Genomic DNA, 13,698 nt, shown 5'->3' on the forward strand with positions numbered 1-13,698 from the left:
CCTCCAGGTGTTCATTCATTTTTCTTGCCTGTGGCACTCCGAATTGAGCCTCTGGTACAATGTTGAAGGGAAGTGGGGACGTTTCTCCTTCACCAGGAAAGAACATGCAGGCAGAAAGCAGCAAGAGCAAAAGCTAAGAGACAGAAAGGTCTCAGTGAGCAGTTCAGTGTTCCTGGGTGTGAACACGGGCGGGCGGTGAGGCTGGAGCAGGAGGGGGGTTGGGCCAGCCACACAAAGCCGAGCTGCTTGGGCTGTGCCTTGAAGTTACGGAGAAATCATGGGAGGTTTCATTAGACGGGGGCTTGCCGGGTGTGTCTTTGGGAAGATGGGGCAGAGGGGGAACAGACAGAGGACTGGGCACACAGAGTGTCTCCTTGTTCTCTGAGGTCCCAAAATATGGAAACTAAAAGCAGTTAATACAGTCAGTTCTCCGCCAGGCACTTATGGAGAACCTGGTGAACGCAGACTGCAGTTGGCCCTGGAACAACATGGGGGTTAGGCCGCCAACCCCCTGTGCTGTCGAAAAGCCATGTATATCTTTCGACTCCCCCCAAAACTTAACTACCAATAGCCTACTATTGACCAGAGCCTTACAGATAACATAAACAGCCAATACATATTTTGTATCTTATATGTATTATATACCATATTCTTACAATAAAATAAGCTGGAGAAAAGAAAATGTAATTAAGAAAATCGTAAGGAAGAGAAAACACATAAATAGTACTGTACTGTATTTATGGGGAAAAATCTGTGTATAAATGGACCCATGAATTTCAAAGCCGTGCTGTTAAAGGGTCAACTCTACTTTACTGGAGGGAGGGAGGTGGAGGGAAGACCAAAGTGAATAAGCAGCCTGGTGTAGTGGGGGGTGAGTTTTGGAGTTAGGCCTACGCAGGTTAAAATCCACGCTTTAGCATGACGTTGGGCTGGCTGCATTTCTCCTCTTTGAAGGCCTGGGAAGCTGATCTCTTCTTCCTGGGGCTGTGGGCTGGACGGGCCAGTGCTGCTGTACTGGGCATTTCCTTTCTCTCAGACCTCTCACTTGCTTCTCTCCCCAGCTCAGACCTGCATTATAGTCTTCATAGGCCTCCTGTTCACCAGATTCTGGTTCATAAGTGTCCTGTATGCAACTTGGTGGTACCTGGACCGAGACAAGCCATGGAAGGGAGGCAGGCGCGTTGAGGTCCTAAGACGCAGCGTCGTATGGAAGTACATGAAGGACTATTTCCCCATCTCGGTGAGTATGAGGGCTGGCTTGGGTGTGGCCAGGGCTAAAGTGTCCCACTTCTCCATGGGGAAAGTGGGGCCCTGTGTGAAGTGAGAAGAGCCAGGGCTACCACCACTGTGGACCATGGGGAAGAGTCTGGCCATGGTTTCCCATCCATGGGCATGTGCAGCCAGTATGAGGGCTGATGAATGCACAGGATTTGAAAAAGCTCCATGGGGCATATCGTGTGGCCCACATGTGTATCTTGTAGGTGTAAACCCCTCTGCAGCCCGGGCTTGGGTGGAGGGAGATAATAAACTCAAGGTCCTAAGAGACCATCTACTCCACATTTCATCAGATGAGACATTGACACCCAGAGGGACAAAGGTATGACCAAGGCCACACAACAAGTTTTTGTTTTGTTTTTACTGGTTTTAAGGTTTGTGCATTAACTATGGGTAAAGGAGAAGGGGAGCGAACTGGTCCTCGGGTTCTCTCCTGCTCCTAACCCTGGTATGCTATGCTAGTGTGTCCTTGGGTTGGGCCTTGCCCCATTCTGAACCTCAGTTTCCCCCTGTACCCAGTAAGCAGACTGATCTCTCCTACTCTGAGTGCCTTGAATCTCTGACTCTCTGACTCAAGGCACCTCACGACCATTCTGAACAATTGACCCTGGACCCAAAGAATTAGTCCTGGGTGAAGCACATCCCTGGATTCACAGACCTTTCAGCTTCTTTACTGACAGACTCAACCCTGGATGTAAGCAGCTGGGCAGGGCTGTTGCATTGGCCAGATGAGAGGATCGGGAAGACAAGGGAACCCAGAGAGGTGCCAGGCAGGGACAGTTGGCTCTTCTCTGGAAACAGTAAAGAAAAATAAAAGGTATAGAATGTGGTCTCTGGAACTAGACAGACTAGGTTCTAATACCAGTTCCGCCACCCACCAGCTGTGTGACCTTGGGTGAGGTACAGTCTCTCTGAGCCTCAGTTCCCGCACGGGTGATGTGGAGATGATGCCACATACGTCACTGGGCTGCATCCTGGGGTTCAATGAGACAGGGGGTAAAGTGCCTTGTAGGTTCTCAGTAAACTGGTGGCAGGATTATTTCACCGAGTCAGTGGGGAGTCTGGGAGGCGTGGGCGTGGCTGCAAGTCTGATAGCCCAGAGCCATGCTGCTTTGACCTTTACAACTGCTTGGCTTCTCCTCCTCCATCCAGATCCCCACCTCTTCCTGTCCCTCCAGGAGTCTGTTCTCCAGCTGATAAAGGGGAAAGGAGGGGAGGAAACGGCTCCCTGAGGTTAAACAGAGATGGGCAGTCAGCGGCAGTCAGCACTCCTACATCGCTTCCAAGAGTACTGAGGCCCAACAAGGACTAGCAAAGGCTGGACAACAACTGGGGTACAGGAGCCCCTAGTATTCCAGTAAGAAGTTCCTCCTGGGCAAAGGACAAGGGTGGGCAGGGCAGGGCAGGGCAGCAGGGCAGGGGCTGGGCAGAGAGCAGGAGGTTGGCCAGCAGAGACTTCCATGCTCATGTTGAAAAGCAGAGTGAGGGGGCAGTGCTGAGCTAACCTGAGGGGGCCAGGTGGGGGTGATCTTCCTCACCCCTTACATCCACTTCCTCTGCAGTGTGCCCTTCCAGGATATTGTCATCAAAGGCAAGCAGGGGCCCTGGCTGGTTTGGGTCAGTGGATAGAGCATCGGCCTGTGGACTGAAGGGTCCCAGGTTCGATTCCGGTCAAGGGCATGTACCTTGGTTGAGGGCACATCCCTAGTGGGGGGCATGTGGGAGGCAGCTGATCGATGTTTCTCTCTCATTGATGTTTCTAACTCTCTATCTCACTCCCTTCTTCTCTGTAAAAATCAATAAAAAAAATATATATATATATATATTTAAAGGCAAGCAGGGCTTGCTGGGTCCTAAAAGGAGCCATGGGCACATCGTGGGCAGACTCCCTTATCCCCACTCAGGATTTCTGAGCTTGAGATCTGAATTCCCTTCCCTCCCTCTCCTCTTCCCAGGCCAGGGCCTGCTCTCCAGTTCCAGGAAGATCAGAGTTTCCATGGGCAAGTGTGGACAGCAGCTTCCAAGCCAAAGAAACCTTAAGCAGGTTCTGGCCTCTGATGGAGCTTTGTGAACTCTCACTCTGTGGTCTCCCCTCCCACTGTGAGCTGAATCTGTAACTGGACAAGCAATGGGTCCGTGCTGCCTGTCACTACTTGAGCCAATTGACAGGGTTGAATCATATATGAGCGTTTATTCCAATACTGCCAGCAGCATGGGAGAGCAGCAGGTCATCCACAAAAATCTGCTCTGCCCCCCACCATAAACCAGCTGCTTATATTGGGTAGAAGGACAGAGATTCCATGGGGAAGTAGCAGAAAGGGCAAATGGGCTGTTTACAGGCATACAAAGGGCTGGGGATCTTCGGGCTGCGATTCTGGTTTCTGCAACAGGATGTTAATCTCCTGATAATAGGCAGCTCCCAAATGGGGAGGAAGGGCTTCATTTCCAGGTGAGCTCCCAGTTCCCGAGTACAGGGTAGACTGTGACTTCCTTAATCAGAATAAAACAATCGAGGTTAACAGAGCATGATTAATATTCCTGACAATTATAGCTGGTTCCCCAACGTTCTATTCCTGTCACTATCAAACCCTGAGTTCGCCAGGGAAAGAAACGGGTCAGCACAGGCGCAGGCCGCAGTATGGCTTCTGAGCAATGCGCCTGATGTTCAGTGTGAATGAAGCAGAAGGTCACCTGGGGATGAGGTTAGAGACTTTCTCAGGGACAAGGGAACAGAGGCCACGGAAGACCATCTTACAGAACTGGGACTCCTCAACTGAAAATTCTCCAGGGGGCTGTCATCCAAGGGCCCACCAAGGATAGCATCTGGCTCTTTGCACCTGGAGCTGCTGCCAGTTGCAGGTCTAGCAGAAAATGATGCTGAGGTGGCTCTGAGCCTATCCTACCCCGGCCAGGTAGCTCTCAAGGAGGGTTTCTCAATCTGGGCACTATTGACAATGGTGGGACAGTAGGCTTGCTTTGCAGAAATTCTGCTTGCATAGTGTTTCAGGATTGATGCCCCCTGCAGGCCTATTGCATCACCGCCTGCAGAGCGCTGCCAGTACCACCAGGTGGCCAGCAGAGGGCGAGATGACACGCACTTTTACTTTGCTGGGAACCTGTAGGGGTGGGGCTGTGGCCTCCAGATTCTCCTCCCTGTAGGCTTCCTAGAAGCCCTCCAACTCTCTCTGCGAGGACCTTGGGGTGAGCAGGAGGTAGGGAGTCCCAGCTCTGCTGGAGCTCCCCCTCCCCTCCAACCCGCATTCATAAGCCTCTGCAGTCGCATCAAATACATGCGGATTTCTGAGCTCCTACCAGTTCTTACTGATTTTTTGAATTAGCGTCTAGTGGCGGAATTTCAGGCAAAATTAGGAAACTGTGTCTGGGCCCTGGACTTTTCTGAACTCACCGTATGGGCTTCCTAAGAAGCTGACGATGGAGAGCCAGGCCATGTTTGCTGTGGGAGGAGCTGTCCACCTCCTGATGAGGACCAGTGCCTGGGAGCTGGGTTTCCCTGTGCGGATTTCCTCATCCCAGAGCAAACACTGTCTACACAGGCCAGGGCCTGAGGAGGGTCAGGTCTGGAGGAGTCTAGCACACAGACCGTTGTGGCCAGGGCTGTGACCTGATGTCAGGGACAGCTGCAGTGCGGGAGGTCACCCCTCCCACCCACACCTGGGATCATCCCTCAGCTCCTGCACAGCCCTGCAGGCATCACTAGGGACTTCCTGCCCCAACTCCCAGCTCAGCCACCTCCCAGCACACTGAGGTCTCTTAACCTAAGTCAGAGAGACTCCAGTGCCTGGCCGCCCACCCAGGATAGAACTCCAGCTCACTCAGGCTTGGGACGGGCACTCATGCTCCTTTCACGGTGGGAGGGCTCTGCCTGTGAGGTCTTCCTTCACAAGGAGATGGGGCCTGTCTCCTGGGACCCTCCCAGGAGTCCTACCTCTGCCGTGGCACAGGGACCGGGCGCAGAGAACAGCTGTCCCCTCAGCCCTACAGCTGCCCTGCAGGGATTGGGGGCCTCCATTCCTGTTGACTCCACTACCTTTGCTGCCATTCCCTCCTCCAGCCAGGTAGCTCTCAAGGCGGCTTTCTCAGCACTATTGACATTTTGGGTTGAATGAGTCTCTGTTGTGTGTGTGTATATGGGGCAGGGAGGGATTTCTGATTTCTGACTTCATCCTGGGTCCCTACCCACTAGATGCCAGTAACACACCCCTCCACCAGTTGTGACAACAAAAAATGTCTGCAAACGTTCCCAAATGTCCCCTCTGGGGGGAGCGGGGCTGGGCAACTGACCCTGGTTGAGAACTGCTGCTCTAGAGCCTGGGTGGGGTGTCTCCCAGACTCCTCCAGTCCTGACCCTTCTCTCCTCCCAACGATCTAAGTCCTGGCCATGATTATCTTTTTATCGGGACTCTTAAAATGTAAAAAAAGAAAAAAGAAAAAAAAAAAACAGCCTGGCTGGCATGGCTCGGTGATTGAGCATTGACCTGTGAACCAGGAGGTCATAGTTCGATTCCTAGTCAGGACACATGCCTGGGTTGTGGGTTTGATCCCCAGAGGCAGCCGATCGATCAATGATTCTCTCACATCACTGATGTTTCTATCTCTCTTTCCCTTTCCTTTCCTCTCTGAATTCAATAAAAATATTTTAATTAAAGAGAAAGAGATGGGTCTGGGCAGACATGGTAGAGCCACGGCCCCTCACTGTCCTCCCTCCCAGCCTAGGCCCAATCATCCTCTCCGGGAGCCTGTGCAGGATCTACTAGGAAAAGGGCTTGGGATTCAGAGTAGGAACACCCTTGGGAGAACTGAAAACATGTTTGCGCCGGGACGTGTACACAAGTGTTCATGCCACACTATCAGAAATGGCCAGAGACCATTAAGTGGACAAAGAAAATGTAGTCTATCCATACAATAGAATAGCATTCAGTCATAAAAGGGAACAGAGTACTGATGCAGCCTTCAACATTGATGAACCTGGAAAACATTCTGTGAAGTACAAGAAGACAGACATAAAAGGCCACATATTGAATGATTCCATTTATATGAAATTTCCAGGAGAGGCAACTCCATAGAGACAGACAACAGTGGCTGCCAGGGGCTGGGGGAAAGAGAAGTGACCGCTCTGGGTTTCTTCCTGGGGTGTTGAAAATGCTCTAGAATTAGAAATGGTGATGGTTGCCCACCTTTTAAACATATTAAAATCACTGAGTTACACACTTTCAAAAGGTAAATTTGATGATATCTGAACTATATAAATAAAGAAAAGCAACCCCCAGAGCCTAGCAACCTGGCCGTGCCCTTCCCCAGCTGCCACTGCCTGGTGCCAAGCCCAGCCTGGGAGGACATGTGCCCATGAAGGGGCTTTCCCCAGCCAGCCTTGTTTGCTTTGTCACACTCCCTGCCCCGAAGAGAACTGAGGGAGCAAGCAGAGAACACAACCCTTCACAAACCTTCCCTCTCTGTGTTTAGCACACCTGAACCAAGTAGCAACCTTGCCAGAAAGGCATCATCACTGTCCTGGGGACAGAGGGGAAACTGAGGCAGGGTTGGGCAAAGGTCATGTGATGGGCCAGGGGCAGGACCTGGGTCTCATGACTTCCGGCTCCGTGGAACCCAGATGACACGTCAGAACAGGATCAGGGTGTATCAGCCTCATCCGTTCATGGTCTCATTCTTTCCTTCCTTCATTTCAATCGCCCAGGGAGCATCTCCTCTGATTCAGGCCTGCATCCGGGATACAGTGATGCCTCACTGGGCGGTCGCTAATCTCCAGGCCCTCGCTGTGATGGCGGGATACCCTGGGCACAGGGGGCAGATGGAAGAGGTCAGCCCAGAAAGTCAGCAGACCAGTCTCAGTGGGATAGCGACGCCCCCTCAGTGCACACACCCGGACACGCACGTGTAGATGCACGAGCAGATACTGGCACAGTTGCCTAGACAAGGCCCTCACACTCACCAGGACAGCTCTCTCTACACCAAGACTTATTATTAAGGGGATAATCATCCAGCCATTTGTTGATTTATTTTGTTCGTGTCCTTCACTATTCATTTAAAGTAGGTAATACATTCTGGTTCAAAATTCCAAAGGGACTCATCCCGTCTCCCTAGTTCTTTCCCCAGAGGCAACTGTGACAACCAGTGTTTGGTGCCTCCACATACAAGCACACGCTGGTGGCGGTCTGCAAGCATCGTCTTGCCTCTGGCTGTTGCATCTGACAGCCAGTTGTGGCCAGCTTCCCCTCTCAGGACAGAAGGAGCTGCGCCACACTGCTCTATGGCTGCACAGAGGTCCATTGTGTAAACGTCTCAGGATTTGTCTAAAGGGGCCCTGTTGATGGACAGTTGGGTGGACGGGTGCCAAGTTTTTGCTGTTACCAAAAAACGATGATGCTCCAGCTAATGATCTTGTTCAGATGTCATGTTGCACAAGCATGAGAAACCCTGTAGCTAAATTCCTCAGCAGTGGAGTTGCTGGGTAGAAAGGTCAGTTACATTTTTTTGGTTGTGATAGATATTGCCAAATCACCTTCATGGAGGTTGTACAAATTACCTTCCCACCAGCTGAGCAAGAAGGTGTATAAGAAAGGAGTTGAGTGCAGGAAGCGAGGGATGTCCTTAAAGAAACACCACCAACTGGGCTCCTGAGGAGCACCTTTCCCAGCGGGGTGGGAGAAATCTCTGGTTCTATGTCTATTTCGACAACCAATAGATTCCCACTGCCTGAGTGGAAGAGCTTTGTCCTTGTCTGGGAGGCAATGGTCCCTGCAGCCTTTTTGCAAAGGGTCAGTGGTCACCCGGAGGGCACACTGTGGTGCGGGGGAGAGGCAGGGGGTGGGTGCAGAGACCAAGTCCAGGTCAGGGACAAGGAGAAGCTGGAGGAAGCAGAGAGGCCCAGATCCCCATTGCTGTCCCCAGATCCCTGCAGGCTGCTCCGAGGGCGGACAGCATGGCCTCTGGGGCCTCAAGTGCAGCAATAAGAACCCTCAGGGCATCACCTGCTGAGAGTTTCAGCTTGGTGACAGGATGAACTTTCACCCTAGCAAAGCTGAGCCACAGTGGAAAGGGCTCTCCTCACCCCAATCCGGTAATGCAAACTGCAGGGCCCTGGCAGTCCTATCAGGGAGCCTCTTAGGGGAGTTCGGGGGGGTGGGGGGTACACATGGGCTTCAGGGCCGTCTAACTCTGATGGCTGTGGCTCCCAGAAAGCGGGACACTGGGGCGGGCCCTGCAGTTACACACAGTCACTGCCCACAGCAAAAAGCCTGGCAGACGCAGCCTGTTCAGTAACCGGCAGGAGCAGCATTTGTTAACTCAGATCCAGCCCCCTCCACTCACCCCACTTCACCTGGAAACTGCTAATGACAAACGGCTCTCCTCTCCCACTCAATCTACAATGCCCGGGGTCCCTGCTGCACCCTGCAGGCTGCAGGCCCGAGCAGACCCAAGTTCCTGTGCCAGCAGAGCCGCCGTGAGGGGAGCAGAGAGCCACGGGTGAGACGCGAGGGGTAAAGAGGACTGGAGCTGGCCTCCTGGTCTGCAACCGACCAGGACTCCTCTCCCAATATATCGTGCAAAGGCTCATTCCCTGGTCTTAAGTGCCAATTTTCTTAAATGGAGTTTTGTGAAATGGGGTATTCCGGCATGGCGCCCCCGTGTGGCCATCTGGTGTCTTCTAATTCTATCTGGTCAGGGAGCAGTCTTGGTCATCGCAGGGCACCCTCAGACCTGAACTTCTCAGCAGTCCTGGGAGGGAGGGGAGACAGGGCCAAACGTCCCCCCTTTACAGATGAAAAGCCTGGGAGGGAAGCAGTTTGCCCAGAGCCCGCTGTGAGTCTGAGCACAGCCGGCACCTGGAGACACCCCAAGCGCACTCACACCGCATCTCAATCTTCCTGAGAGCCAGAGGCTCAGAGCTGGGGAGAGACCTGCCCAAGGTCACCCCGGAGAGCGTCAGGGTCAAAGTGGGGACGCAGGCCCAGCTCTGGCTCACTAGGTTGTGTCCCTACAGCTGGTCAAGACTGCTGAGCTGGACCCCTCCCGGAACTACCTTGCGGCCATCCACCCCCACGGGGTCCTGGCCGCCGGGGTCTTTGTCAACATGTGCACCGAGAGCACTGGCTTCTCCGAGCTCTTCCCCGGCATCCGCCCCCACCTGATGATGCTGAACCTGTGGTTCCGGGCCCCCTTCTTCCGGGATTACCTCATGTGTGGGGGTGAGTCTTCCCCACCTGGGCAGCCAGGGAGATGAGGCTGCGGCCTGGGAGGAGGGAATCTGAGGGGGGGGGGGGGTGGCGACCAGTAGTTCTGGACTTCTTCCGAGAGCATGAGCAGTAAGGAGGCTAGACTCAGGGAAGCACTTCCTACAGCACCGTGAGGGCAGTGAGCATGGCGAGGGGCTTAGGCATGAGGGGGAAGACTCGGTCCCAGTCCTCAGGAACGCCCAGCTAGAGTGGGTGGGGGAGGGGACCAGGCCTCGGTGGGCACTTTTGGTGATCTCTGTGTTGGGCCACATCCACCCCCACGGTCCCTGCCCCCTGCCCCCATCACTGACCACCTTCCTCTCTCCCCAGGACTGGTGACATCGGACAAGGAGTGCGCTGCTCACATTCTGAACAGGAAGGGCGGGGGCAACCTGCTGGGCATCATTATCGGGGGTGCCCAGGAGGCCCTGAACGCCAGGCCCGGGGCCTACAAGCTGCTGCTGCGGAACCGCAAGGGCTTCGTCAGGCTGGCCCTGATGCACGGGTATGGGGAAGAGGGCTCTCGGTTCCGCTGGAGATCAGGGATTTACTTTGGTGGGAAGACAGCAGAGACTAACGGAGTTCCTATTGGGGCAGGGAGATTTCCCAGTCCATTCGCAAACGCACATGCTGTTGTGGTGAGACCAGTCCTGTCTCCTGGCCGAACACCCAGAAAGGGTTCCGGAACCGAGACTTTGGGACCAAAGGGCTGGGTGGGAAGGGACATATGGCCCAAGGCCGGCACTGGATGCGAGGCCTCTGGGATGTGGGAGACTGGAGTTTGGGGCGTATCACAGGGCTGTGCTCTTCCTCGGAGCACTCTGGCTGGAGCAGGCGAGGTTTTTCTGCAAAGCTGGCAGAGGACTTCTGTCTGGGAGGACTCTGAAGCATTCTAGCCTTTCCGTCACAATGCCCCTGGGAGGTGGTGGCTCTGAGAAGGGGCCAGGACCTGCCCAAGGTCAGAAAGCGAGGCTCTGGCAGGTCCGGGAGACAATCTAGGCCTCCTACTTCCGGCCCAGGCTCTGTCCTCTGCTCCAGTGCCTGGTCCCTGCGGGAAGCTAGGTGACCAGCGGGGCCTTCCTCGGGGCCTCCGACATGCCTTCTCTCCTCTGTCTCTCTCTAGGGTGCCTCTGGTGCCCGTCTTCTCCTTTGGGGAGAACGAACTCTTTGACCAAGTTGAGAACTTGCCTGGCTCCTGGTTGCGCTGGATCCAGAACCGGCTGCAGAAGATCATGGGTATTTCCCTCCCGCTCTTCCACGGCCGTGGCATCTTCCAGTACAGCTTCGGCCTGTTACCCTACCGCCGGCCCATCACCACCGTGGGTGAGCCAAGACCCAGGCTGGGAGGGGGTCACTCACAGGGAAAGGGGCCTGGGCTGTGAGCTGCAAGGGACACGGGGACGGGCCAGACACATCTTTGCCCTCACAGAGCTCACATTCTAGACTATGAAACAGACACACAAGCAGACGACCCCAACAGGAGGCAGTCTGGGATAACTGTAACAGAGGCACAAAGAACAATGGTGGCTACTGATTACTGAGCACCTACTGTGTGCCAGGCACTGCACGGCTCCCTCACATTCAGTGGCTGTTTCTCCGGACAACCTTCAAAGTCGCTACTGATTACTGAGCACCTACTGTGTGCCAGGCACTGCACGGCTCCCTTACGTGCAGTGGCTGTTTCTCCTGACAACCTTCAAGGTAGAGACTATTATCCCTATTTCATTGATGGGAAACAGGCTCAGAGAAGTAACTTCCTAAAAAGTCACACTGCCTTCGAGTAACAAAGTTGAGGTTTGAATCAGGATCTGTTTGACTTTTCTTTTTTTAATATATTTTTATTGATTTCAGAGAAGAAAGGAGAGGGAGAGAGAGACAGAAACATCAATGTGAGAGAGAAACATTAATTGGTTGCCTCCTGCACACACCCCACCAAGGCTGGGGATCTAACCTGTGATCCTTCAGTGCGCAGGCCGACGCTCTAACCACTGGACAAAACCAGCCAGGGCTTGGCCATGCCACCTTCAGCAAGTTACTTAACCCCTCTAAACCTCATTGCCTCATCTACCGATGGGAATCAGAGCAGGTTCTATCCCCAGATGATGGTTACAAGCATTAAAGGAGACAGCGCCTGTAAAGCACCCAGCACATTTCTAGGCATTTTGCAACGCCAGCTGGTGGTGTTGTCACTGTATCTGAATGAATCTTGGAGTTGCGCTAACGTCTTAGGATTCATCACTTGAAATAGGGTTGAAAGGAACAGCAGTAGGAGCACTTCCCTGCCCCAAGGGCCCCTGCTCTGGCCCACCACCCCCCTCTGTGTCTTGCAGTGGGGAAGCCCATCGAGGTGCAGCAGAGACCACACCCCTCGCAGGAGGAGGTGGACCAACTGCACCAGCGCTACATCGACGAGCTGTGCAGCCTCTTTGAAGCCCACAAGCTCAAGTACAACGTCCCCGCGGACCAGCACTTGGAGTTCTGCTGAGCGCCTCCCCAGAGGAAGGGGCTGCCCCAAAGGGCAGGGCTGGCATTAGGGAGCCCATGGGAGGCGCTGTGAACTGAGAAGGCTTCCTGGAAGCTTCTGTTGAACATTATCTCCAGAGTCTTCCAAGCCTCCTGCAAATCCAGTCCCAAGTCCCAGCTGACAGACAATGTGGGAGGGGCGACCAGACATACCCTGGGGCACCCGTGCAGGTCCCCATCTCCTCGGTCTGCTCCTCCGGGAAATGGGAGAGAGGGCTGCAATGTCACTCATCGGACAAAGAAAAGAGAGCAGCAACCGATGACCAGGTTTTTCTTCCTCTACCTTGAATGACAGTGAAAAAGAAGCCACCAGCTCCAGCCCCTTCTACTAGCTCCCTCGTCCCGCACCCTGGACGTCCCAGCTCCTCCCTCCCCAGCTGGGTAAGGAGAACCGCACTGTGTCACTGGCAGGCCTTTCCCCCCTCCCTCTGAGCCCCAGTTTCCCTGACTGAACAAGATGGCCTACGAGTCTCAGCTCTGACATCACGTAGGCTGAGAGCTCCATGAGGTGCCTCCTTGTCCTTTGTAACTTCAGCCCTTTCCTTAGCACAAAAAGGGGCTCCGTGAACTTCCATTCAATAAATGAAAGGACTCTGTGTTAGCCTTCTCTTCCTCTACACGCCCCAATGCAGAGGGATTTGACCCCCAGCCTGGCCCTGTCTCATCTTCCCAGAAGGTGAGTCTCTGGACTCAGATTGGACCAGAGAATGTCACGTGGACTCTTCCTTTCGATCTGTCGGCCCCAAGCGGACCACCTCTGGCCCTGTTCTGTTGGGAAAGAGGGGAATGGGTATGTTCAGACACAGGGCAGGCCAGGACAGAGGACGAAGACCAGACGTGAAGAGTGGATGTTAGTGTGTGTCTGCAGGGGGTGGGGGTTGAGATGGGGACTGATGCCAGGCGGGAAGAATCTGGATTCCGGGTTTGGGACAGGCGTGCAGGGGCAGGATGGCTGGGTAAAACCAGTCCTTGCGAATCCCCCCCTTCCGCCAGCAGGGAAGCAGGCTCTTTCTGCCCGGGAGCAGGTCATGCCAACAGCTACAACATGGGGCGTTTTGAGAAGTGTAAACAAATTTGGGTTCAAATCCTGGCCCATCCCGTTTTAGTAACTCTGGGCCAGTCACCTTCAGACCTCAGTTCTGTCATCTGGAGAATGAGGATTACCATATCCACCTCCGGTGTCGTGAGCAAAATGAGATGCTATTTTGAGATCATAAGCCACCCCGTCTCCTGTCGGGAGGGACGCAGAGCACGTGGAAGTAGGAGTCAGGTGATGAGTGCCCCCGTGTCCCATGGGGGTGCCTGCTACCCTGGGAGGAAGTGCGTGTACAGGTCACAGGAGGAACGGGAGTGAAGGGCAGGGAGTGACGATCTCCAGCCAGGGGGAGACTTTAGATGTAAATTGATATTCAGACATTAAGTTTGACCTTCAGAGTATCTAAGGAATATGGGGACCTAGAAACCTAAAGCGTAGAGTCATCAAGCTGCGGTGCTTCACAGCGGTCACCATGGTTCAGATCTAAACCATGATCAGAATCCCTTCTTTAGATGGACATTTTTCACCACAATGGCTACATTTTTTTCCTGAAATTATGTAAGGGAATTAGATATTAGTAAAATAAAAATTAAAGCCTTTCCTTAGGACCCC

At 53.8% G+C, this 13,698-nt stretch overlaps 1 protein-coding gene across 1 annotated transcript in view; it reads left to right on the top strand.

The window, feature by feature from the left end:
- The window catches only part of MOGAT2 (monoacylglycerol O-acyltransferase 2), a 23,434-nt gene extending 11,422 nt beyond the window's left edge, over positions 1–12,012 (top strand). Inside the window, exons 4-8 of the mRNA XM_023744213.1 lie at positions 1,037–1,240; positions 9,296–9,500; positions 9,858–10,032; positions 10,651–10,850; positions 11,858–12,012. Of these exons, the coding sequence (XP_023599981.1) occupies positions 1,037–1,240; positions 9,296–9,500; positions 9,858–10,032; positions 10,651–10,850; positions 11,858–12,012 (939 nt within the window). The remainder of the gene's footprint in view (positions 1–1,036; positions 1,241–9,295; positions 9,501–9,857; positions 10,033–10,650; positions 10,851–11,857) is intronic.
- Positions 12,013–13,698: the final 1,686 nt, after the last annotated feature.

Source organism: Myotis lucifugus, unplaced genomic scaffold (assembly GCF_000147115.1).
Source record: "Myotis lucifugus unplaced genomic scaffold, Myoluc2.0 scaffold_437, whole genome shotgun sequence".
NCBI lineage: Eukaryota > Metazoa > Chordata > Mammalia > Chiroptera > Vespertilionidae > Myotis > Myotis lucifugus.